Genomic DNA, 26,532 nt, shown 5'->3' with positions numbered 1-26,532 from the left:
CGTTCGGTCCCGTTCGTGGTCACCCGCCCGTGGCCGGCCGCCACCCCTCGTGGAGTGAAAAGGGCTGAGGTCATGGCGTCCTGCCTTGAAAAGCGTTCCGGTGAAACGCCCATGATAAGTTGCATCACTCCACGATCAACATGACGTCATGGCGAATGGCCAAAACAGACATTTGTTGCGTTTCGGGTCATTTCTATGACGGTTCGGTTGTGTGCCTTGTCGAATTCGTAACGTCTTCGGAAACTCCGCCGTTACATTTTCTGTGCTACATACCTTTTCAAGTTTCCTGAACTGGATTCTCTTTCGTCTTAGTAGAGTTTGCTTATTAAGCTCGTTGACGTACTGAAATTGTGTTATTTTAAATTGATCCTGTAGGTAAAACTACGAGATTACAACTAAGCATGGCCGCCATTCAAAGCGCGTTTGGAAACAGAGGTGACGGTAGAAGCGCCACAAACGAAGGCGGTGTGGGAGCCGGAGAACGCTTGCGCTTACATTGTTCCGGGATCGTGCGATATCTCCATCCATCTCTGCAGCATGTTCCCGACGGTCCCTTAAACCTGAACGAGCACGCGAACATCTTGGCGGCTGGTTTTTATGGCGGGCAGAGAGTGCAGCTGGTTCGCCCACAAACAACAGCAGTTCCCATGGTAAGTACTACTACAGTACTACTATATTCTATCAGTCGTAAACTTCAGTTTCACGAACATTAATAACTGATAAAACAACGCGAGCATCGATCTTGGCCCCTGGGAATTGCAGGTATCCATGCAAGCGGGTGCCCCAGAATGGTCGCCCGTGGCTCAAGGGATCATCCGCGGCTTTTACGGCGTCTCACATGCTCTGGATGATTTGAAGAAAGAAAATGAAGAGTTGCGAGCAGAGGTAATCGAAACATGGTAATTTCAGTGTATTTTTTGGAATTCCTTAATGTTTTCATCGTATAATCTTAAATTGTGTGGTTTACAAAAAACAGAATGAAAATTTAAGTCGGTTGCTGTTTTCAGTTTCAGTAAGTTCGTGTAAATCGGAATTTTAATAATCTGAATGAACCGATTTCAATGTGAATTTGCGTACTTTTACCTCATTAACTTTGTTAATCGTAGAATACCGAACTGAAGCGCCGCGTTCGTACGGTGGAGAATTCGGTGAGCGCTAAGCAATGGAGAAATCTGACTCGTGCTGAACAAACTTGTCATAATTATTTCTAACATTTTTGTTGTTAGAATCGAGATCTGATGGGGCGGGTCCATACGTTGGAAAATGCGGTGCGCAGTCTAACAAATACGGTAGCAAATCTGGCCAAGCTCCAGGATGGAAAGAAGCAGTGCACACAGCACGCCGGCGGCTGATAAATGTGCTTGTTAACATGAAAGTTTTCTATTCTTGGTCCTACCGTTTGTTCTGCCCGCGCAGCATGTAGACGTACCCTGAATTAAAAATTAACACCATCGTTGTTGTAGTCCGTTCGGTTTCTGGCTACTCCAAGTACGCAACGGTAATATTATACACCGCAACATAATTATAGGAAGGTCAGTCCTGACAACCAATATCATAATTCCAGTTATTACTAGACGGTCCAGCGTTCCTTGCGTACAATAAATCACAGCTGTCGCAGTAACAAATCAAACTATTCGTAACAAAAACTAGAACACACTCAAATATTCGTCATGCCTTCACTGCGAGCCTGTGGATCCCGTGCTGCCAAAACGCTGCGATTCCGCTAACGCTATTGCACGATTTTTCTCCTCCAGCATTTGTCGTAACACCGCCTGATACCTTTCCTCCGCTTTGATTAACAATTCAAAAATTTCCGCTGTCCCGCACTGCATCTTGATGAACCGGGCCAGCGCTTGTTCATACGGTGCCTGTCCGTAACTCCCGGGCGAAGTCGATGTTTGTGACGTGTATTCCCGCTTTTCCGGCTCCGAGTCAGTGTCATCAAAACTCATCCCCATTTGCTGCAGAATAATCTGTACGCTACGTGAGATCATATCATCAAACGCAAACATCCAATGCGGCTTAATACTGCGATTCCGTAGCACATCCTGCACTTCGCGCTTCAATAGGAACAAAAACAACTGCAGCTGTTTCAATAAGCGATTATGTTCAGTAGGTGCGATGGATCCCTTAAAATCTTCAATCACAATCTTAGCTCCAACACGACCACCCTCTTCACTCTGAATGCACTTCTCCACCAAACGAATCATAGTTTCTATGGATGCACAATCGATCAACGCTCCGCCATCCTTATTGTTGTTTTCGAAAGACTCCATCATGCGGTCAATCAACACGGGACGCTCCGTCTCCAAGAGAGCTAGCAAAGCGATCTGGGTTTCGTTGTGCTTACGTTTCCAGTACGAGCCGGATATTTCCTGCTCGGGTTGAGGGCTGGTGGGAACGGCTGCAGATGAAGGATTAGAAGTTCCGACACCCTTTTCCACCTGAAACAAATGCGTGTGACCAACCACAGACAAGACGATTAATTTTTTAGAGAACTAAATTGAAGTCAAAAAATTAATAATTCTGACTGTCTGCTTTTGCATCAAAATTCAATTTGCGCACCAAGGCACAAACGTTTGCTTCTAGCTAAATTCGTTTTTGCTATAAATTGTTTTGAGATATAACATTATTCGCAGATAATTAATTTTTATGACAAACAATTTTACATACAAGTGACACAACGAACAAACATCCTTCGATTCTTATTCTAGAATATCATGTACATCATAGTATACACTATACAGTACTAGCAACGACCGCGGCGCGCTACGCGCCGCGGTATCCACCGAAGGTTACGTTGCGCTGTTAACTATCGTGTGGTTAAATTACATCGTTTACTTTAACGTGATTTTGTTACGGCCCTTAGTCTCTTTTGGTTAAGTTACGCCGCTCAATCTCTTGGTTTACGTTTCATCGCTTGCTCTTTTGTGGTGACCTTATGCCACTACTCTCGTGTGCTTAAGGCACCTTACGCTAATTAATCGCGTATGCTTACACTCTTGTGGTTACGTTGCGCCGCTTACTTTCTTGGGGTTATGTTACACCGCTTACTCTTTTGTGGTTACGTTACGCCGATCAACATCTTGCGATTACGTTGCGCCGTTCACTCTTTGTGGTTACGTTACGCCGCTTGCTCTTTTGCGGTTACGTTACGGCGCTCACTGTTTTGTGGTTAAGTTACGCCGCTCAATCTCTTGGTTTACGTTTCGTCGCTTGCTCTTTTGTGGTGACCTTATGCCACTACTCTCGTGTGTGCTTAAGGCACCTTACGCTAATTAATCGCGTATGCTTACACTCTTGTGGTTACGTTGCGCCGCTTACTTTCTTGGGGTTATGTTACACCGCTTACTCTTTTGTGGTTACGTTACGCCGATCAACATCTTGCGATTACGTTGCGCCGTTCACTCTTTGTGGTTACGTTACGCCGCTTGCTCTTTTGTGGTTACGTTACGCCGCTCACCCTCTTGTGGTTACGTTACCCCGCTCACTTTAGTGCGGTTACATTGCCGCCTACTCTCTTGTGGCTACGTTACGCCGTTCACTCTCTTGTGGTTACACTGCGCCGCTTACTCTCTTGTGGATACATTGCGGCGCTTACTCCCTTGTGGATACGTTGCGCTGTTCACTCTCTTGTGGTTACGTTTTGCTAGTCACTGTCTTGTGGTTACATTGCGCAGTTCACTCTCTCGTTGTTACGTTACGCCGCTCACTCTCTTGCGGTTACGTTACGCCGTTCAGTCTCTTGTGGTTACGTTACGCCGATCACTTTCTTGCAATCACGTTACGCCACTCACTCTCTTGTGGTTACGTTATGCCGCCCAACTTCTTGTGTTTACTTTGCGCAGCTCACTTTCTTGTGGTTACGTTACGTCGCTCCCCTTTCCGTGCACACATTACGCCGCTCAAATTCTTGTGGTTACTTTGCGGCGTCGACTTTCTTGTGGTTACGTTACGCCGCTCACTCTCTTGTGGTCAACTTACGCCTCTCCCTCGCTTGTGGTTGCGTTACGCCGCTCACTCGTAGGTTACGTTACGTAGCTTACTTTCCCGTGTTCACGTCACGCGGCTCACTCTCTTGTGATTATTATACGTCGCTCACTTTCCCGTGCTCACGTTACGCCGCTCAATTTCTTGTAGTTATTTTGCGCCGTTGACTTTCTTGTGGTTACGTTACGTCGCCCGATTTCTTGTGGTTACTTTGCGCCGTTGACTCTCTTGTGGTTACGTTACGCCGCTCAGTCTAGTGTGGTTACTTTGCGCTGCTCAATTTATTGTGGTTACTCTTCGCCGCTTACTCTCTTGTGGTTAATTTGTGCCGCTCGCTCTCTTGTGGTTATTTTGCGCTGCTAACTCTCTTGTGGTTACGTTACGCCGTTCACTTTCCTGTGGTTACTTTGCGCCGCTTACTCTCGTGTGCTCACGTTACGCCGCTTACTCTTGCGTGATTACATTACGCCGTTTACTTTCTTGGGGTTACTTTCTGAGACCCACCCGTGTGCTACCTTAGACCCACCCTTAATTCGCTTAGTAAGTTTATTGAGCAGGTCCACTATGTTTGTTCAGTTGTTTCAATAAGTGCACTGTGTTTAGTAAGTTATATCCGTTACAGCATTTTTCTTTGGCAAGCTGTTTGGTAAGTTTATTTTGTTTAGTTCAGTGGGTTTAGTTACATTAATGAGTTGGATTAGTAATTTTAATTCGCTTAGTAAGTATGTTGAGGAGATTTACTTTGTCTATTCAATTAGTTCAATGGGTTAACGATGTTGTAAATTACGTACTTTATAGTATCTCGTTGGTTCAGCTAATTATAGTTTATTTTATTCGAAATATTTTATTAATTTTATTTTAATTTGTTTAGGTTAGCTGTTTTATTTATTCAACTTATTTATTTTATTTATTTAATTTTAATTGTTTTAATGATTGCAATTTATCTAGTTACTTACTTGAATTTAGTTAGTAAAAAATTAACTACTTTAATAAATTATTTATCAATTATTTATTTAATTAAGATATTTCATTTTAATTTATTTTATTTAATTTATTTAGTGAATTCGATTTATTAAGTGGGAAATTAATGAAGTAATTTAGTTTAATTCGGTAAGATGTTCAGTAGGTTACGTTCTGTAGTAAGTTTAGTAAGTCCGTATAGTAGGTTTAATTCGCTTAGTTAGTGAATTTAGCAGGTTTATTTTGTTACTATTATTTTCAGCAGGTTCACTTTGTTGAGTAATTAATTAAATAAGTTCAGATGTTTATTCGTAGGTCGGTTTAGTAAGGTATGGTTTAATCGGTTCACTAACTTTTCGATTGGGTTCAGTCGGTTCAGTTAGGATTAGGTTGGGTTCAGTAACTTTCTTGTTGGGTTCCGTCAGTTCCCTTCGGTTCAGTAAGGTTTGATTGGGTTCAGTCGGCTCACGGTTGGGTTCGGCTGGTTCAGAAAGGTTTTAGTTTGGTTCAGTGGGTTCACTAACTTTTCGGTTGGGTTCAGTCGGTTCACGAAGCATTAGTTTGGGTTCAGCGGGTTTACTAAGGTTCTGGTTGGGTTCAGTTGGTTCGCTATCTTTTCCGTTGGGTTCAGTTGGTTCAATCAGGTTTTGGTCGGGTTCAGTCAGTTAACGAAGTATTAGTTTGGGTTCAGCGGGTTCACTAAGGCTCTGGTTGGTTCAGTTGGTTCGCTATCTTTTCCGTTGGGTTCAGTTGGTTCAATCAGGTTCGTCGGGTTCAGTCAGTTCACTAAGTTTTTGGTTGGGTTCGGCTGGTTCAGTAGGGTTTTGGTTGGGTTCAGTCGGTTCGCTATTTTTTCCGTTGGGTTCAGTTGGTTCAATCAGGTTTTGGTCGGGTTCAGTCAGTTCACTAAGTTTTAGGTTGGGTTCAGTCAGGTCACTAAGTTTTAGGTTGGGTTCGGCTGGTTCAGTACGGTTTTGGTTGGGTTCAGTCGGTTCGCTAACTTTTCGGTTGGGTTCAGTCGGTTCACTGAGGATTAGGTTGGGTTCGGCTGATTCAGTAAGGCTTTGGTTGGGTTCAGTCGGTTCGCCAACTTTTCGGTTGGGTTCATCTGGTTCACTAAGGTTTTGGTGGGTTCAGCTGTCATTGTGTTTAGTAAGTGTGTTCAGCAGGTTCACTACAGTTGTGAGTTTGTTCAGTAGGTTCACTTCGTTTAGTATATATTTTGGTTTTGACCAATGAGAGGGATTTGGAGGCGGTCGCGTTACGACTCCTGCCGCTTAATATGTAAGATTATCAACACGGACGAATGAACTCGCATTGTAAGAAGGCGATTTACGGATAGACAGCTAGAAGTACTATACCATGTACAATATATAAATATTTGCCTTTTCAAATTAGGTACTAGTACTCTAAATCACTATTTCACTCGTTATCGTATCTTACCAATTCGCGAGCTTCTAGTGTACTAGCATCAACAGAATCCGCGGGCGGTACCGAATGGCTTCTCGACATACTGCCGTTCAGAGAAGTCACCGAGTTGTTGCGTTGCCGTTTCTTGTTGGCCTCCCGCAAAAAAGGGTGCTTTAATAAACATGCTGCCGTCAACCGGTCCGCCGGATTGGAACAGAATGTAGACAGAATAAATTCTCGGCATTCAGTACCCAGTTCTTCAGGAATCATAGGATGGCTTTTATTTCTTCCCACTAAAAACATTGCTGCTACCGGCGACTGTATCTCGCTAAATGGAGGTTTTCCCTGAGCCATTTCAATGACGGTACATCCGAATGACCAAATATCCGCCGGGGCAGCGTAGCCTCGTTGACCCTGGGCGTCGATAACTTCCGGTGCCATATACTGGAACGTTCCTTTGAAAGAGCTGGCATTAGAGTTCAAACCGGACAAACGTTTGCTGGTACCGAAATCAGAGATTTTCAAGACGCCACTAAAAGTGTTCACTAGCACGTTGCCTCCTTTAATGTCACGATGGACAATCTTTTGGTCATGCAAATATCGCAGTCCCTCTAATATTTGCCGACTATAAAACGCGATGGCCATTTCGTTGCCTTTTAGTGGACCCCATCCCCGTAGTAAATCTGATAAACTGCCGCCAGGTACTTGTTCCATGAAGATCTTAAAGAAGCCATTTTCGTACACGGATCCATGGTACTGCACGATATTCTTATGATGCAGTTTCGAGTGGAGTTTGATTTCATCGTGCAGTAGCTGTACAGCAGCATCGTTCGTTACTCGAATCTCTTTCACTGCCATCTTCACCTGGGTGTTAGCGTTCTTCGCTGCATACACCCTTCCAAATGTGCCACTGCCCAGTAATACTCTCTGCCCATTCTTGTCATATTCATAATCGTACATCATCGCCGGGCCATCATCATCCAGATCTACATAATCGTCAGTGGAACTGAGAAATTCCTTGCACAATGCATGGAACCGATCGCGCTGATTTCCAGACGAGAAGTACACTTGCAGATTCTCGGAGAACGGATAGGCGACATATAAAAACAAACAACGCTCGTCTTGCCGATTAAGCGCCGCGCTCTTGACATGCTCCGGCTTCAGTAAGTATTCAATCCCTTCCGTGCATCCTGACTGCCAGAACTTGATGGTCCGATCAGCGGCAGTTTCTTCGGTGACATTGATAGTCACATAAAACGATATGTAGTGCCGTTCAGGATTGTCGTCTAAAATTAACACGGGAAAGTGAGCCGTATCCGGACGAGGCACGTAACTGTCCTCGAAGAATTCCAACCAAAACCGGTACAGATCCTCATCATCTTCCACTGCGATGGAACTACTACGAGAACTGGCTACAGAATCATTTCCCTGCAAAAGTTTGAATTAAACCAAATTACGAGATACGAGTATTCACCATGAAAACGTCATGTAGGAAGGGTCAGTTGATTTGGTCTCGTAATTAATATTCTTAGGTGCTACTGTACATATAACAATCTAAATTATCTAATCATAATTCGCCCATAAATTATACGGGGCATTCACAAAAGATGCACATATATATGTACCTTCGCAATTGCCCGGCGCGATTGCTCAATCAATCTAATATTCTGCATGGTAGTGCGGATCATCCATCCTTGCGGTTTCAAGCGGTACATGCATTCCGCTGCCTGACAGGCTTTACGATAATCATCCGATAGCACCTGCATCTCGAAAAACGTCGCCACTGTCCAGTATTCCTGCAGCAACTCCAGACTGCCTTTGCGACTGATCATATGGTTCAACTGCATCAAAACTGATTGCAATTCACTGGAACTGTCAAATTTGTCTCCAGAAACCACCAATAGGGTAGCAAGGTTGATACCAGCAAACTCATTAGGTTTACCCTGAAAGCCAACGAAACCAACAAAATAAATGATTACACGAGAAAAGTTGTATATCACTAACCGCAAAACCCTTCCTGTACCATTCAATCGCTTTAGCGATATAATCCCTGTTTTTACACTCGCTCTCCACAAACATGTCTTTATAGATTCGTCCGCATAAACACAGGGCATCCGGAACAACGTACTGGAGATCTGTGGCGTCTCTCTCCATAATCAACAGCGCTTTATCGCGATCGCCAGGCTTATTCCGGCGATTCAGAGCAAAGCAATACCAGTACATGAAATCCGGCTGCAGGCATTGCTGAGCGTTCGGTTCATCCTGTCGGGACTGCACGCCATCCATAATACTGATCATGGTATCATGATCCTGAATGTCTCTGTTCAGAAAACGAAAAATGATGTAAAAGATTAATTCAGTAAAAACAACCGAAAATCATGAATCGGAACTATCAAGGTACATCAAATGCTCTTTAGCGGTATAGGTATACGGTACCGAGTACACCAGTACATTAGATGTTTAAAAGGTAAGTATTAAATAGTGTAATACTTGAATTATACTTCGACTACGAGTGAAACGAAGGTATTTGTTGCAAGTTCTGCAGACCGTAAATTTAGGCAGGTCTAATAAAGCAACTCTTACAGATCTACACTTTCCTGTTTACTATCCCAATAACCGCATACCTGTACGACATAAGCAGATTAAAGACAATTTCCGGCGACAGCAACACCGGATCCAAGTTCATTTTCTGCCGAAGTTTATCCAGTTCCGGTTTCAGCTGATCATGCGGCATCTCTCGCACTTTTCGGAGATCATCGAGAAATTTTTCCTTCGCATGAGTGGATGTTGTAACCTGAACATCCTTGAGCAGCTGTTTGAGCTTTGAATATAAATTAATTCCAGAGTCGGCCATCCATGAATCGGTGACAACGCACCGCTCACCGTCTTCCGACAACGAATACCCAATGCTATTCATTCCAGATCCACCTGCAACAATGCATCAATAAATTAACTAACCAACTCCAATACATTTTAAATTATTCAAACTTAACAACTCTGCAGAATAATATTACGAACGAAATACTGTAAAACAAATACTGCACAAGTATCAGAATAAGGTTATATATACCACAAGCACAGCGCTAACATTTTACAAACAGTGTCAAAACTATCAATGCGCCTCAAACATGTACTAGCTATCATATAGATATGTATTAGTGTGAAAGTTTTGCAAAATTTAACAAGCTGGACGACTCAAGGAGCCCAGGTTCACGCATTCAACAGAATATCGTATCTGAAACCTTACCGATGCTGGATTTGAAGACTCCATGGACAGATTCACTATTATAAATCACAAAATTCCCCTGCATCCCGAAGCGCTCCCGTGCTCCGAGTTGGCCGGACAGAGCAATCTGCTGACTGCTTATCGACATATCCACAATGGCAACATCGGCACTATACATCAGATCCAACACTGCAGTCTCTTTAGAATTCTCCAGCTTGTCGAATTCTATCCGATATGTATTAATTTTGTAGTCCTTGGCCGCTCGCACCACATCGTCGTATGCCTTTTGGCGGGCATTGAGGCCTTCAGGTGCCAAGAGGTCCACAACACAAGCCAGCGTCAGGCGACGCTCCGCTGGGGGTTTTTCTCCGCTCATCCTGATTAGGAACTTACTACAAAAGCTCCAATCAATAACGCATCATTACATTTACGTACTTTAAAACGAGTAAAATAATCCACGACAAAACTAAATGAAGGAAACATTGAACAACAAAGAAAAAAAGATCGCCGCTCAGAGTTATCGATCGAGATTAATAATCAGCTGAGCGCAGCGCTTTATACACCCATTAGGTAAAAGCCACAAGCCTATCACAGCAAAACAACTCAGAAGATTAAAACAAGAAAATTAAAAAAGATAACAATTATAAAGTCAACATGACACCACAACCATTATGTACGCGTCAACATTTTTTGTGGCACCGTGGTTTCCTAAATTTCGAAACCAGGCACAACCAGAATGTGCGCAAGTTCCCGTCAAAGGAAATCTGAGCAGCGAGAGCGCGAGACCAAAAAAGGAAAACAAAATAAAATCTACAGGGAAATGACCGCCTAGGCATCTTGTTTTTATTTTCTGTATAGCTTTGGGTGCAATATCGCTGCTGAACATTGTAATTCTCTGTAGAATGGTGGTCGTACGACTGTTCGAATGTTTTGGGTCTTATTCAAAAGTCAGTTTTTAATAATTAATAATTAAATTTATGCTATTTAACTTATACGTACCGTTCTTATCTTAGCGATTAGAAACTATTGCATTTTGTTTAAATTTTTGGAGAAAAACATCGCTCTTCTCTTCATTAATTCATCTTGACAGCCACAGTGCGGACCAGTGAATATGGCTAGTAAGACTAGTGAGGCCAGCGATCCGGATCCCAATACCACAAACACAGCCAACAGTTCTGCGGATATGAAATATCGCATCGTTTGCTGCCAGCGCTGCCATCAGATGCTGGATGTGGATGCTAATTTCTATCAACTAGAAGAGGCGATCCTTGCGGAACTATCCGCGGATCCAGCTCGGTCGCGCGCACCCTCCTTCCAGCCGAAAGATGCACCTGTGTTTGATGAGCCAAGCGGAACACTGGATCTTCAAAAACGTCTGCAGCTAGCTTCCATGGAGAATCCAGAGAAAGACCAAGATGCCTTGCCACTAGGTTATAAAAAATTGGTGTTTTCCGCGGAGAGTTCACAAGAGAAAAGCAATAAATTGCAGTTAATGGAGTTGCTCTCGTCAGTGTCCACCGTCGACCATCCCATTTGCAGTTCGTGCACCGACAGTATAATGGAGGAGCTGGAACTGGAGATTCAGGCTGTGGAAAAGGAGTGCGTGGAATACGAGTATTTTCTCAAACAGTTTAAGAAAGGATTGGTAGACGGGGAGAGTGGACCGAAAGAAGGGGATGTTGCTGCTTTGGAGCAGCAGTTGAGCGAATTAATGGACGAGGAGAAAATGTTGAAAGAACAGCTCATAGTGTCGGAAGAGGAGAAGAAGGAGTTGTTGCACAAGCTGGATGATATGAAAAAGGAGCGGAGTAAGATACAATCAGCGGAACAAGATTATTATCGAGAGCGGGCAGCTTACGAGCGAGAACTCGATGAGCTAGAAGAAGAACAGGTACTGCGTTTGTCGTATCATTACGTATTAGTTTTTGATGTAATTGAATGTATTGCGTAGACTTGAAAATTAATTTAGCAGCAGCTGCATTTGCTCGCTGATTCTTTTCCGTTTTTCGAAATGCAGTCGAGGTAGATGAGTTAAAGTAGCGAAATGTCTAACAATTGTGGGTACACAAAATTACAGGTGCTGTATCCGATTGCATGCGAACAGTTGGTTTCGGAGTTGCTTGAAATTCATATTGTGTATTGCACTATTGTGTATTCATATTGTGTATTGTACAACAAATTTTCGCTTACTACTCCTATTATTTCTTATCCGTTTTAATCGAAGCTGATCCCGTGTGCGAGGTATTTGAATTTTAATGTAAATCTCGGTTGTAGGAAAGTGTGAACTATCAAATGAGGGTAGCAGAAATGCTGCTGGACAAGCTGAAAAAGACCAACGTATTCAACATTGCTTTTCATATCTGGCATCAAGACCAGTTCGGCACAATCAACGGTTTCCGCCTCGGTCGACTTCCCGGCTCACCGGTAGAATGGCCGGAAATCAATGCCGCTTGGGGCCAAACCGTTTTACTGTTGCACTGTCTGGCCAAGAAGATGAGTTTCGCCTTCACGAAATACAAACTTGTACCGTTTGGAAGCCATTCATACATTGAGTGTCTGGAAGAGCAGAATAAGAAACTGCCGCTGTACGGGGATGGTGGATTCAAGTTCTTCTGGGACTCCAAGTTTGACCATGCTATGGCAGCATTTCTGGAGTGTCTGCATCAATTTAAGATACAAGTGGAGAAGAGTGGCTCGCAGTTTTGTTTGCCTTATGATATCGATCCCGTGCACGGGAGGATTCGTGATGTGCACACTGGCGCCAGTTATTCCATTCGCGCCCAGTTCAATTCGGTGGAACAGTGGACGAAGGCATTGAAGTGGATGTTAACGAACCTGAAATGGGGATTGGCATGGGTTGTTGCACAGTTTGGAGATAATAACTGAAAATTGTCGTGTTTGCCCGTAGACTATATGTATATGAAGTGTAACTGCTTTTGGCTTCTTTGGAAGAGCAGTGACATTGTTACGATTAAGTTCTGTCCTCTTCGACTGTTTGTAACAAGGCTGAGTGTGAACAAATAATTGTTTGTGCTTTTACGAGTAGCTCGGTAACTCTGTCGCTTGAAGCTGTGATATCAGTCAGAATGCGCTGTATTGTGGCGAAGATAAATAAGTACGTAACAGATTTGACAATGCGGTGAAAGCGAAATGTTTTTATGTATCTCGATTCTCGAAATTCTTGATTTTACACTACTCGTATGCAATATTGTATGTAAGCTATCAAGTACTTACCGGAAATGGTTGTAATTGACTCATGGCAGGCAAGTCCACAACCTTCTATTATAAATCCATCGCGATATGCGAAAGAGTACAAAAGTGGAAATTAAAATCAATGTCATGAGTTCTAACGTGTATACGCAGAAAAACAGCTCCATAGCCGGTCGACTATTATGACGTCATCAAAATCCCTCAGATGCGGTTTTGTAGTTTTCAGTTCTGGATGGTTTACAGCATCAGTTTAGAGTCTGTTTTAGAGCCCTGCGCGAGCGTCAAATGTTTGGCTCACGCTCGCTCGTGTCATTTTAACTATTGTAAAATTTTTCTCAGCTCGCGCGTGCTGAATCGTCTGCTCGCTCGCTCGGCTCGTGTCCAGATTTCTTATTGCTCGGATCGCTCGGCTCGTAGACAATTTCAAATTTTTCTGCTCAGACCGCTCGCGAGCAAGAGTTATATGCGGATTAATTGTAAAAATGTACTTTGGCATTTTTATGGCAGCACCGCTGCATGCATTTAAACCAGTTTATTTCGCGCGAAGCGCGAAGCCAACGCCCATTTTTGGAAAAAATCGCTAGAAATTCTATAAAAAATAGTACGGGACAGAAAGCAGTGCTCAGCTCGCTCGTGACCTCTGACTGCCGCTCGCTCGGCTCGCTCGCCCATCGATAAACGACCGCTCGGCTCGACTCGGCTCGCGCTAGCAGCGGTAAAAGCTCGCTCATTCGGCTCGCGAGCCGCGAGCGCTCACGAGCCGAGCCGAGGCTCGGCGCTCGCGCAGGGCTCTAGTCTGTTTAGCCTCTAAAGCATAGTGTATACTCCAACTGGAGGGGCGGAGCTCCAGTCAAACTGATGAAATGAACAGGTTCAATTCGTCAGTTCGGGCCTCCAGTTGCTCCAGTAGGGGCGTTCCCATCAGTTTCAGTTGGAGTATACCTCATGCTTAATTCTTGACTTTTCCAGATTTTGTTGTCACATTTTCATAAACCGTTTTTTATATCCTCCTAGGCTGTTGATCTCATAGGCTTTATCAGATTTAGGGGATAAATGGCCACAAACCAAAAAACTCCTTTCGACAAAATGTCTGTTGCTAAGCTGGAGCATACTTTGGCTGGAACGAAGAAGCTTCTTGCTGATCGGTACAGCTGCATTCCTCGGTTATAATTTTCCCAGAACACCATTAATCTAAATCCTGATCATCGTCAGGCTTTTGTCTTTTGTTAGACGCATTCTTGAAGGTCTACCGGACGATGGATTTCAGCTGCGCAAGAATGTTGCAGCCATTGAATCTCTTCTTAATAAGCATCGGATGGAAAATTCATCTGCTAAAGCTAAATCTTCGAAATCCCTGCTGGATTCTTCGCGAATGGGTGAGGAGTTCTAGTTTACACTCGTGCTTAGATAGTTGCTAAACGTTTTTGAGTGCCACTTCTCAGTGGTTGAAAAAATTACGCTTTCAAATTTTAACGTGAATAGTGAATAATACTTAACTAAATCTGCATGTACGGATTTATACACTAAAAACTGCAATGCACACAGTCGCTGTTAGTTGCATTATAATTATATTTACGGTTACCAGTGGTGATTTATCCTCCATACTTTTTAGATGCCAGCGGCGGTATGGAAACTCTATCTGCCAAGTCTCTTCGGCAGACCGCTGCCCATTTTCGAGTTCTCGCATCGCCAAAAGAGAAATCCCTGGTGCCAGGTGAAAACGATCTGAACGATGTGGACAGTGTGACGGAAGCGTTTTCCCGTCTTCATCCGGATTTTTCGCAGTCTGTAACGGAGGATCATGCCAGGGGTACAGAGATTGTGTATTGTGAATTGTTTTTCATGCCTTTGTTCCCGAATTTATTAAATAAGGAGAATTAGGAGATATTTTATCTGCATAGAGAACAATCAAGCGCCGAAATCCTTACCCATTCCGCACGCATCGTCTTCCATCCATGGAAATAGTTTGGCCCGTCCAAAGGTTTCGCTGGTGCCATGTGACGATGGATCTGACATCACAGTAGTAAAAAATCCAGCGGATAATGCGCAGAAGGATGACAGTCGCGATATCGTTACAAGCCGCGCTAAACCTGCGTAAGCTCAGCAAAAATCCATGATTACAAAAAAATTAAACTTATGGTCACGGCTCGTTATATGTGGTGTCAATAATTGACACCACATTTAAAATTAAATTAATGATGGCCTTATTATACCGTGTAATAATGACAATAATAATTTTCTGCAGACTACTATCCCTTGGTGTTTTTTCTACATCAGTATTTGTATACGTGTTTCATGAATGTATTTATTTTCAGATCGTTTAGGAGTACCCCGAAGAATCTCAAAGGAAGCACCGTTGGGGAAGGACAGCCAAAAACTCCAAGCACGGCCGCCAAGTCGAAAATTGCCCTTCTTTCCATGGAAGAAGTTATGGTTTTGGTTGAAAGAGACCGTAAAGCGCAACAGGTGCAGATTTTTTAATTTCATCGAAATTTGATTTGTTACGTACGAATACGTTGAAAAAATTTGAAAGGAATCAGTCTACAGTAAAATCATTTACCCTTCGGGATCAGTAGTTGTAATTGCGCGCGCTTACTATTTTTCCGTTTCAGGAACTTCTTGCTCGCGTGCAAGCCGCGAATCCCCATTTACGTCATGGTGCGGAATCCGAGCGTTTAATGCAGTCTCGGGCGGTGCAGTTCCTTCAGTATGTATACCACTTTATATATTTTTACCGGCGGTTTTGGAATTTTGGTTATGGTTTTGTCGTAGACTATGAGTACCGAAACATCCGTCTAGTTCTGTGGTTTCGATAGATTTTTAGATCTGGTTAACTTTTTATTTACGCGATGAGTTGTTACGGCCGAGTTTTAAATCTGTCCTTTGGTTTCCAGGTATCGTGATCAAGAGGATGATAAATTAAGCGATGACGAGCAAGAGGAAATGGATAACGAAAGTGATGATATTCTAACAGATGAAGAAGAGGAGGAATAACGTTTGGGATCGCTCTTTCCTAGCATAAGGGAGTGTGATCGTGTGTTGCGGGTCATTTAATGGATTTGTTGATTGTGTGGTGTTTCGAAAGTTTTGTGTTACATACACTGATGATTAAGCCATTGAATTGATCAGTAACATACCACCACAATATACAGCATATTTGGTTTCGGCTTTTTTCAAACTGTAGCAGTAACTGGTTTCAGAATTGTATGCATTAAAAGCTGACGAAACTAAACGGATAACAAAGTGTGCATCGCATTCGCAGATTGTGCTGGATTCATGATTGATCATTTGCTTTCTTTAATTTTCTTTGATACACTTTTAATGTTTTGCCAAAATAAGCGCATATATCAAAGTCCAGTAATTACAAAATCCACAGAAATTAGTGTCAGGGCATAAAATCGCTAGCTACAATACTCTGTAGTTAGCAAACCAAGAACAAGTAAGCAAAACTTAACATCGAAAAATCATGTGTCAGAAAAGAGCCGCAACCCATAAAAAGAGATAAAAAGTAACACTAAAGAAGAACTAAACTGGGGTATTTGGATACGAACCAAACATTTCTAACGAAGTATACATAAAGTCTAACAACCCCATATTGTCTAAAAGTTAAAATTAAGTTAAAATTCGGGTGCTTGGAAATCACAATGGAAGAAAAGACTGGTGCATTCCGCAATGCCTTTGTTAGCAGCACTCAAACTGTGCCCAATTTGAGCCAGATGATAAAAATTCATCCATTCGACGGATAACAAGAGCGTGAACGATAATACAAGGTCCTCTGACAAAGGCGGCAGAAAAGTGCAGTAATACGCGCGGAGAAAGATTTCCGGGTCAATGATGGGAAAAGTCAATCAAATAACAGGAACACCGCAAAACTTTTTCTAAATATTCCCATTCTGTAGCGTGAGCTGAGATCCTTGGTTGCCCCACAGCACCTCCAATCCCTAATAAAATAAAAGTGATAAAACGGGTAGAAGCGCGCCCGGCGCGCCGAATAACATCACAGTGGTCCGTACGAAACAGGCGTCCAGGCTTAACACTGGTCTATCACACAGGCAGCAGAGTCAAATTATTTAGTTGGCCATCTGATTTCCAACAGTTCCGGTGCTCTCTCGAGTACACCGGCCAGAATCCGGTCAACATATTCTTTCAGTTGACGATTGTACTCCTTGAGTGCTTCAACGGCCTATGCAATTGAGAAAACACCCGAATGTCAAATATACATTCACTATAATGGCCAGTCATAATCGCAAATAAGTACACACTCACGAAGGCTAAGTTTCCAAATAATTATTATATCACTTACTTCGTCTCGTGTCGTGTCAGAAAATTCGGAAAACAAACTGCCCATGTCAGTTCTGAGCAGTGCGCGTCCTTGCTCAACTTGATTATGCAGAAGGTGGGTGTTGAGCTCCTGATTCGACTCTTCCAGTTTAACGTTTTCCTAAAATCAGAGTAAAATGCATCCAAATGCATTCATTCGTAAGCACGTTGTACGCATTTATTCGTAAGCAAAAACAAAATACATAAATACACAATAAAAAATACCCAAAACCAAAAAATACAAAAATCAATAAAATACACAAAATATTCAAAAGCAATAAACCATTCTTAAAAACAAAGCAAAGTGAAAAGACAGTGCCAGCCATGCCGGTTTACAATCATAATCCACAACAGATCTAGCTAGTATCGCTACCGATTATTTTCTCTGCAAGCATGGTTATAGTTTGACCATTAGTATGCTAATTGTAAACTAGCAGAGCATAACACCATAAAATCTGTACCTGTTTAACTCGTTGTAACTCGCTTTCCAGTTCACGTACGCGTTCCGGTGCGATGCGGTTATGGGTGGAAGTGTAGCGTTCATTTTCGATTTTATAACTGCGCAATTGCTCCAGCTCGAGCTGTAACTCAATTAGCTCCTAACAAAAAATGAACTGTTGAACGCGCTATTACCATACTAAAATTACGATAGCGTGGCCGGCACTTACGAGTGCATCGCTATCACAGTATCAAGTGGGTGTTGAATAAAGCACACACGCTGCCCAAGCGAAGCAGATTAACCTTACCTGATCATGCGCTGTGGTTTTCTTGGCGATATCTTCGCGTTCTCGACGTAGAGTTTCCTTGAGTCGACCCGCTTCCTCACTCAGTTCACTCATCTGCCGTTCAGCTTCAATGAGTTTATCTTGGTAATGCGCTTTTTCCTGCACAAAAATTGACAAACATTAATCTCGTTTATCTGCCAATAGTGATTAATCATTAAATAACTGTAGGTGGTTTTTTGCAACCCCAGTAAAGAGTTACGCATACCAGCTTAAACTTTTCTGCTTGTGCTTTCACCAGGAGTGACTCGTTTCGTAGCTGATTGACTTCCACTTCCAAGGTAGTTATTCTACAAAGATATAATTACAGTAATAAACTGATCCAACAAAAAATCTACTCGATAAACCATGCTTTTACCTATTATTACGGTTCTCCAGTTCGTTATTTTTATCCCGTTCCAGACGTTGCTGAAAACAGTGCGTGCATTACTTTACATCAAATAAATTTTTGACTCCAAAACTGGCGATATAAACTTTAGAAAACAGCTGCGAAATACATACCAATAAATCCATGTTTTTCCTGTGTTCATTTTTCAGTCGCTCCTCATATTTCATCTCTTGTTCTCTCAGCTGTTCCTCTAGTAAAGTGCACCTAAAGACCACCAACATAAGTAAGTGAGTTACTCGTACATTTTGTCATATCATATTTCCGTGTCAAAATATGACCAGCGAAAGATAAATACGATGGGAAGCTATGTAAATTATCTCAGCGATAAGGCGGTAGGCTGTCTACGCAATACATCTTCCATATCGTACCGTTCTGTTAACCCGGCATTATCCTGGCGTAATTTGCTGACGTTGTCTTCCTGGTTAGCTTGACTTTGTACCAGGACCGACACTTGATTCTGCAGTTTCTCCATTTGTTGGGTCAAGTGGTAGACATCGTCGTCGCGCTGGAAACTGTCCACACTGTTCCAGTCATCGGCATCCGGATCGTCATGATGGGCGTGAGGGTGGGTGCCCGGTGAACCTTTCATGCTCGAACTGTACACAAAATAAGCCATTTACTGTTGACTTTTGCCTCGTTGGCATAACATGTTAATGGTTATTATTATTACGCAATACGTATCGTCTTACATACTGTACAATAAAATACGATATTTACAATATACACAACGGAAATTTTTAGTAAATTTAAATAACCATACAGATAGTCAATACATGCAAACAAATTTCAAAGAATATTACGACATCAACGATTTACACAACGAAAGTTTTTGGTAAAAGGCAATAATCATCGTCAACACTTCTTGAACACTGATACTAGTGCTGTTCCGCTATGGCATAGTTCCATTTTAGTATAGAGTAATCAATGTTACAAATTTATTGGTAACTAATTTTTACGCAGTAAATAAGTATTGTAATACACTTTGCAGTACAAATTTGCGCAATAAGATTTACCTTTCTTCAAAAATTAAAAGCAGTGAGGTTGTTATTGCCGCTCATGATATACATATATTTATAATTATTATGGAAATCAAAAATGCATATGCTCTTTCTGCCCCCACTTTAGGCAGAGCGGTTACTCTTGTCAATGTACAGTTTTGACTGAATGCATTGCGTAAACCATTACATCAGAAAAAATATCAAAATACCGCCTATCATGTCCATTGTGTGTACATGTCAAGCGCTTACTTTGAGATGCCGAACGATGGCGTCCGTCTGACAGTGCTATAATGTACCCAAACAAAAACACAATCTGGTCAGAGATCTCTTTGCATGTGCGACAACAACAAGGCCGCATCAGACAGATGGCGGCGCAGAATGCCGATGGTCAGCGAAGTAACTTACGCCGGCGAGGGACGGCGGAATGAGCGTCGAACCGAGGCTGTACGGTTAAATCCAGCTCCACCACCGTTGACCGTATTACTGTCAAAACAAATTGGATCACTATATAATTTAATCGTTTCAATAACCAGTTAAATGAGCCAATTTATACATCATCGCCAGTTTGATGACACGCAAAAATAAGCCAGTCTAGTGTAACAATCGCTTACAGGACTGATTTTTTCTCGCCGAAGGGTGCCAGAAGCTCCGGCTCCGCTTCTTCGGCTGCGCCGTAATCTTCGAACCGTTCTTCTCCGTGAACATCTCTGCAAAACTTTACAAATTACAATCAACAAGATAAAGTGCAATGCTAACGGCGTTAATCGGAAAGCGCCAAAATACAATGCAGCCAGAAATATAACACAAGTTACAAAGGCGAGCGAAAGACCAGTTAATTCATTTCGATATTAAATTTCTGTTAACAAAACATAACATTTCAGTTTATGTATATGCTTTCTGCATAACACACACATTTACTACAAAAGAAAATGCATAAAATCGACATCTCCAAATTACAACGCCGCCGTGCAACTTCAGTGCCAACGACGTATATCGTTCTATCATTCAACCGGAAAATAATTTTAAGCTGTTGTAATTACATTGTTTTATCCTAACTTATTGTGATAAAAGTGCAAATAATATTAATACAGATTGCTTATGCAGCTTCGTATTTGGTGCACATAATGTTTTCCTTCCAAAATAACAACTGAACAGAATGTGATAAAACAATTCTGAGGATTTCCGCCTTGATTTCAAAAAAAAACAGACTTGATTGTACAATAGTAAGATAAGCCAACACCGACCTGTCTAATGCGGGAATATCAGGGGAATGTGTGGAATTGGAGTGCGAACTGCCCAAGGCCGAATCGGTTTCCTCGTCATTGCTCGTTGTGCGCGTTGACTGGAACTTGACGGGATCAAAGCTGCTCCCGTTCACGTATACCACGCTCATTTTGGGTCCAACGGGCTTGGAATTATCGACCACCCAAGATTATTGTAACGAATGCAATAATATCAATCAGATGATCCTGTCAACACTGTTGCTCTCTTAATGCTTCACAAATTCTCCAACAATCCTGCAAAAAACACCAACCATACTGCATACACACGGCACACTGGATAATTCAATAAGCATTACTTCCGGAAGAGATTATGCCACTTTACAGCGCCGCAACAACGACCGTGCCGATCAGCACAATTAAAAAGGCCGACAGATCAGATATTATAGATCATAATCTGATATCAGTTCCTCGGTTTTGCAAAATTCATAGCGTTATGCAATGTTGGGAATTTTTATACGATGCCCCATAAGCTGCAATCTTTCCAGACTGCTAGTCTGCCATAACCATAAAACCAAAATGAAGTACGCTTCACCGGTGAGCACTGAAAATTCCTGAGCTTTGCAGCTTCACGCAAAATCGATTTTCTCCCAGAAAATATCAATAAATTTGCGCGATACCCCGCTGCAAGGACGTTTTCTCCAGTTGTTGGCCGCTTTATGCATAACCGGCACAGGTGTCCGCTGTGCATATGAAGGTCGATAAATAACACACCATTAACCTACAAGCGCAAGTGAAAATCCCAAACAGATCAATAACTGCCGAACACACCGGTGAAAATTTAATAATATTGCCATTTCACGTCAAGTGGTTCCGTAACCGTAGCGTGTGCCTTATATATCGACTGCACCAAATCAGCGCAAAACAGCCCTTCTCCGAGGAATAAAATAAGGATCATTCAACTGTCAGTCATCAGGCTCAAACAAGTCACAGCAAAAATTTGGACGCGTGAAAATTAAATTAAAATTTAGTACTGATCAACTGTTTCGACACATCCGCAGATGGTCTTGTCTATCATTCAAAAAAATTTAGGCCGCACTATCCGCCAGTATCCGGCGCACAGTGACCGCTACGACAGATATTTTGTATACAACCAATTTTTCATATAAAGGCCGACACAAAATAACTCATCTGTGCAAAAGCTTTTTCCAATACCCCCTCCGCCAAACAGAAGCGACAACTTATCAACACAAATGGAAAATAACTGTCAGAATGTCGCGATCGCTTCGGTGTTTTTACTTTGTATTGGAATCGCGTTCACACCACCGTTTTACACACAAATCACAATGCAAATTGTCAGCTAGTGCAGTTTTATACGCAACCGGAAACGATGCAAAATCTCACGCTTCTGGCCCAACATGTAATTTAACTGCCGTAGTAAAATTTATTGAGCCACACGTTTCGGTGCGATTGTTACATAATCCAGAGTAGGTTATCATACCTAGTCTGCTGCCACCCACACTTGTGCGAATGCTGTAATCCCAGGTTTGCGATATTTACATAAAAACACAAGTGTAACCCCTTCCAACTTGTTTCATCTTTCCGTCATCGGCAAACCACACTGTACACTATGCAGTGCGTGCAATATGAAGTGAACATTTAGCAGTAAGGAACCGTGAAAGCTAACGAAGACAAATACTGTCGGTAAAATAAAATTATTATCCAGAAAGAACTCTTATTATATGGATTAATTTTGAGTGTGTGTTATAAATTATTCACTATATAACAAAGTATCCTTAATCACATCGAACCAGGAAAACGTTTTGCTAATTAAAAAATATACCACACGAATTATAAAAATATACCACACGAATTATATATTTATTTATTGTAGTTTTCCATTAATTACCTGCCAGGTAATACCTGCCATCCACTGACTGGTGAGAAACACGATTACTCTGCAGATATCCACGGCTGCGCACAACAACTATGACATTTGCAGTATACCCTTATTACAGAACATACAGTGTAATTTTATAATTGGCAGTGTCTCTGCCGGATAGTCTGGAAAAACTTACAGATCGACATTAACAGATCCGAAAGTGAAACTAACAACCTCTTCGCACGACTACAAAGCGTCCACTTGTTTCAAAAGACAGTAATTAAGACATTCTGGGTCGAGTTGGCAAACTCGCTCAGCAGACCTTTAAGTTCGTCAGCCGACCACGATGGTACTGTATCTCCATGTAGAAACACCATCTGTACTCTGTAGTATCGTACCGTTGATAAATCAGGGAAATGAAGTGGACAGAGAGCGGTTTTTCTCTCGGTGTCTCTACGCTCTAATTTCCATTCTAAATCGCAGTGCTTTCTTACACGACGGAAAAGCACCTCGTGGAAAACCTTGGCTGCAACAGCAACACATAACAAACTTGAATAACCACCACGGCTACTGGTTCATTATATGTGGCAGGAAGGATAATGCAGACAACTGGTCAAGGCGGTAAAAAAACGATGCCACATACCGTATCAATCTATCGTACAATCAGCGATTCAAAACCTGTTGACAGCTATTTGGATGGAAAAATACACAAGCACCAACGAACGTGCATGAATGTCGAAGAAATTTTCCCGTTACTCGTACAGAACAAAAGAAAACCAAAATAATAATCTTCATCTTTCCACTGCAATGAAGTCTCTCATAATGCAAAAACAATGCACGGTCATTTCACATTTACTAACTACTTTGTATGAGTATAAAGTGAATACATCTAGAATTAAAAAACAAAAATGATCAGTAACTGTAATTAAAGGTGCTATAATCTTCCCAGCCTCCAGCAGTCTAAAAGGACTGTAGGCAATTCAACGAAGATTTCCGCTTTCAAGTTGTGCAAAACCAAGTAATCTACGAAATGAGTAAAAGAAACCGCGAAGTACTAGTTAGTTAGTGGTAAGCACTTTATCACATATTTCTGACCATCATCGAGAGAAGTTTATTGCTTATCTGCTTTGGTCACAAAAAGCACCGCAAGACTATAAAAAAGCAACAGCAAAAAATGGTTAATATCCTATTCAGTCATCATAACGACATACAAATTAGTTCCACTAGATATCTGAATGGTCGATCACTAGCAAAATGAACTTTTTATGTCCCGCACTGCAAAAAACATGCGATGGTGCGTTTTCATTTGCTCTTTGCGCTGCCAGATATTTATAAATTATATTCAACGGATTCAGTAGAATGCATTATGATCAAAAGTTCGGGGTTTGAAGTTTTCTTTTTAGTAAATTCCTCAATTGCTGATCAAAACGTAAAATAATTTTACATATGAAAAACATAACTCCACTACTTATTTATTCAAAATACAGTATAATCACGTGAAATATCAACTATAAGTACAACTACACAGTCGAAAATTTTAACTGATTTACTGAAAAACACATATGTTCGACCACGCATTCAGGAATTCCTATTACGTAAAGCGATTCTCAATCTACGGTATTAAATCGGAAATGCGAAAAACAGCAAACTGCAAAGATGCTTACCTGGCATTACGGGTACGCGCACGCCTCCGTCATGCTTTCTTGGAAGTCTTGTAGATATCAAAATGCTGGGTATAAACGGTGCTTGCTCAAGGTGTTTAGAGCTTCCGTATTGATGCTCCAAACTTTTTAACGTCGTTGCATCTGTAACAGCAATTCAATTCAATACTACTCACCACTTTTAATATTATTATGATAATTCACGGCTAACACTCATACGGTACACTCATACAACACACTGTTTCACAAAAATGACAACACATCTGTGATTGGTGCATGGTATAAATATATGATAATTATCATATATTTATACCATGCACCAATTATAATATTAACAGGTAGAATATTCGTTTTCTAAGCTTCTTATACCAAAGGTGGTATACAGATAAGAAGCTTGGAAGAGTCATAATAACAGGTAGCGTAGCGTATAAAGCAGATAGGTACTTGTATCTATCGCAATCACCGCTAACCTGAAAGTACTGATCTTCAATTCATCAAGTTATCATAGTAGTGTATAAGTGAAATCAATCGAAAATTAAAAAAACTACTCGCACATTTCTTCGAACAGATATATTTCAGACGCCAGACGGAGTTCTATAATTACATGCAAGACGATCTGCGGCTTGAATCTTGATTGTAAAATTGCAATCAATTCTAGATCTGATCTGGGTACCTATTTGTGTCGTAGAAAAATTATCGAAAATGCTGGAAAAGATCTGTAATCTGAATCTCCAACCAATAATACAGATCTATAATGTTATCTTAAAACGATAGCATCCTTACTCCATGGTTTACTCGTAGTATGAGTCAGAGTAGCTACAATAATCCTGTTTCTACCATTGCAGAATATAATACGTCTGCATTTTGCAGCTTTATAAAACTGTATAAAATGTTTCCATCTGTCACAATACAATAGAGTTTCATTATCACCATAAGCCAGTCAAAAAGAGATAACTTATGCGATTTGATTAACAGAAAATGCATAGAAGAATGACACTACTATTGCGCTTCCTCGGGGGCGAACAACCACTCACAGCAACAAAATTAATACTTAATATCGATTTTTATGAAAAAAATTATAATTATTCATAGAAATCTGGTTCACAGTTATCAGGTGCAACCATCAACATTTAAACCTAACTACTCGTATTGCATCTACGGTTTCACGCTAAACACACGCAAACAATGCATCGATACTTAATGTTTTTTGAGAATACCAAAGCAAAGTCTACCAAAATACCAAAGCAAAGATTTAATCAGTAATTACGATTTAAACTCACAGATGACCAGTCACTTGAGTCGAATCCTAAAAATTATGCACACAGTCACATTTAACAATTTTTACGTTTCAAAGTACTTGTTACTTGCATTAGTTCAACGGGTAGAGAGACAACAGGCAAACAAACTGTAACTCCTAGTTTTCAAATAATTGTATTATGTGAAACTTGAAAGAAGCGAACGCCTGCAATCTCAAAGTATATCCATTACACAGTTATTTCATAATTTCGATATGTAAAATATAAATATGTAAAGTTATAAAATAAGCACGTTTATAAAATATATGACCTGAGCTTACAGTGACTTACTTAAATTTTTAGTTCCTAGTTAGACTGAGTTAGTCCACAATTATAACCATCCAGATTCAGTGATTCCAGATTTTATACGCGTTTCGCTATCCACTCCACCTCCTTCCATGCAGTACGTACGGCGAGAAGGAGATACACCACTTCAATAACAATTATGCAAAAGGAATCTGTTAGCAATCTGAGTACTCCTTATAAAACACACATTACTATTCAATCCCAAAACCGTTTCTTCAAGAAAATCGAAAGGAGTACCTAATTTTCAGCCTGTGAGAAAAACATCCAAGCATCCGCAATCCGCATTCTGCAGCTACCCTCACTCACATAAGCCAAAAGATATGAATAATTTCAGGCAACAGGTAGCTCCTCCTCCATAAACCGCATGCCACAAATCGAAACCGAGTACAGAGTACTGCAACGAAATCGGCTCATTGGACGGATATGTACGACACTTTCACTAGGTAGGTACGCTAGTACTGTATTGCTCACGATCAATTATCAATAAAGACTTTGGTACTTACTGCGGCTCACTGGTCAGTATCGCAAATTACTAACCAAAAACACTTTTTTTGACTCACGAATTTCTGAAATTTTCAATTGCAAAGCTAAAAATTATACCGGCATTCAAAGAATCGTCAGAGCGTCTAGTTTTTTATGACGCCATCAAAAACAGTTACAGTACATACGAATTGCAAGTTTTTAGTTTATGGCTTTATGCAACAGACAAACAAAATCCTGTTTCGTCTCTCAAAATGATCGCCAAGCTTTGGAGACCGGACAACCCTCCGGGTATCACCACGGGTATCGCCATTCGACACGAGAAAACAGGCGATATCTATTGCAACAGCAGCCGGTTAAACTGCTGTTCTAGTGGGATGGTTAATCCACCGTACCACGATGTA

General features: G+C 41.4%; 5 protein-coding genes across 11 annotated transcripts; 3 read left to right on the top strand and 2 right to left on the bottom strand.

Annotated features, from left to right (window-relative positions):
- The first annotated feature begins 111 nt into the window (after nt 1-111).
- LOC129588666 (uncharacterized) lies at nt 112-1,466 on the top strand. Its single transcript, XM_055482999.1, has 4 exons — nt 112-650; nt 763-885; nt 1,107-1,148; nt 1,227-1,466. The coding sequence occupies exons 1-4, from the start codon at nt 402-404 to the stop codon at nt 1,350-1,352; spliced, it is 540 nt and encodes a 179-aa protein (XP_055338974.1). The 5' UTR covers nt 112-401; the 3' UTR covers nt 1,353-1,466.
- Nucleotides 1,161-13,109, bottom strand: LOC129588663 (mitogen-activated protein kinase kinase kinase 15-like). The gene is made up of 7 exons (XM_055482995.1): nt 12,821-13,109; nt 9,608-9,978; nt 8,985-9,288; nt 8,365-8,680; nt 7,986-8,303; nt 6,394-7,788; nt 1,161-2,444 (listed from the first exon to the last, which is right to left on the bottom strand). Exons 2-7 carry the CDS (start codon nt 9,960-9,962, stop codon nt 1,677-1,679), a joined length of 3,456 nt encoding a protein of 1,151 aa, XP_055338970.1. The 5' UTR covers nt 9,963-9,978; nt 12,821-13,109; the 3' UTR covers nt 1,161-1,676.
- Nucleotides 10,544-12,726, top strand: LOC129588664 (beclin-1-like). The gene is made up of 2 exons (XM_055482996.1): nt 10,544-11,477; nt 11,861-12,726. The coding sequence occupies exons 1-2, from the start codon at nt 10,698-10,700 to the stop codon at nt 12,470-12,472; spliced, it is 1,392 nt and encodes a 463-aa protein (XP_055338971.1). The 5' UTR covers nt 10,544-10,697; the 3' UTR covers nt 12,473-12,726.
- A 613-nt stretch (nt 13,110-13,722) lies between the features above and the next one.
- Nucleotides 13,723-16,047, top strand: LOC129588665 (uncharacterized). The gene is made up of 7 exons (XM_055482997.1): nt 13,723-13,941; nt 14,027-14,172; nt 14,409-14,606; nt 14,698-14,890; nt 15,112-15,262; nt 15,409-15,503; nt 15,691-16,047. The coding sequence occupies exons 1-7, from the start codon at nt 13,850-13,852 to the stop codon at nt 15,788-15,790; spliced, it is 975 nt and encodes a 324-aa protein (XP_055338972.1). The 5' UTR covers nt 13,723-13,849; the 3' UTR covers nt 15,791-16,047.
- Nucleotides 16,048-16,082: 35 nt separating this feature from the next.
- On the bottom strand, nt 16,083-25,972 carry LOC129588513 (rab11 family-interacting protein 4B-like). Of its 7 annotated transcripts, none has more exons than XM_055482754.1 (15): nt 25,886-25,972; nt 25,634-25,773; nt 24,051-24,191; nt 20,529-20,801; nt 19,896-19,991; nt 19,690-19,767; nt 19,534-19,569; nt 18,655-18,882; nt 18,400-18,490; nt 18,257-18,306; nt 18,107-18,188; nt 17,863-18,000; nt 17,578-17,715; nt 17,100-17,237; nt 16,083-16,979 (listed from the first exon to the last, which is right to left on the bottom strand). In XM_055482754.1, the coding sequence occupies exons 4-15, from the start codon at nt 20,675-20,677 to the stop codon at nt 16,863-16,865; spliced, it is 1,341 nt and encodes a 446-aa protein (XP_055338729.1). In that variant the 5' UTR covers nt 20,678-20,801; nt 24,051-24,191; nt 25,634-25,773; nt 25,886-25,972; the 3' UTR covers nt 16,083-16,862. The 7 variants fall into 7 exon arrangements, with proteins under 7 accessions (XP_055338729.1, XP_055338727.1, XP_055338725.1 ...); XM_055482752.1 differs by adding an exon at nt 22,785-22,912 and having other exon boundaries at nt 25,634-25,939; XM_055482750.1 differs by having other exon boundaries at nt 25,634-25,939.
- Nucleotides 25,973-26,532: the final 560 nt, after the last annotated feature.

Source organism: Paramacrobiotus metropolitanus, unplaced genomic scaffold, assembly GCF_019649055.1.
Source record: "Paramacrobiotus metropolitanus isolate TYO unplaced genomic scaffold, Prichtersi_v1.0 Parri_scaffold0000030, whole genome shotgun sequence".
NCBI lineage: Eukaryota > Metazoa > Tardigrada > Eutardigrada > Parachela > Macrobiotidae > Paramacrobiotus > Paramacrobiotus metropolitanus.
Note: the sequence above shows the minus strand (reverse complement) of the source record. Positions and strands in the feature narration are given on the sequence as shown.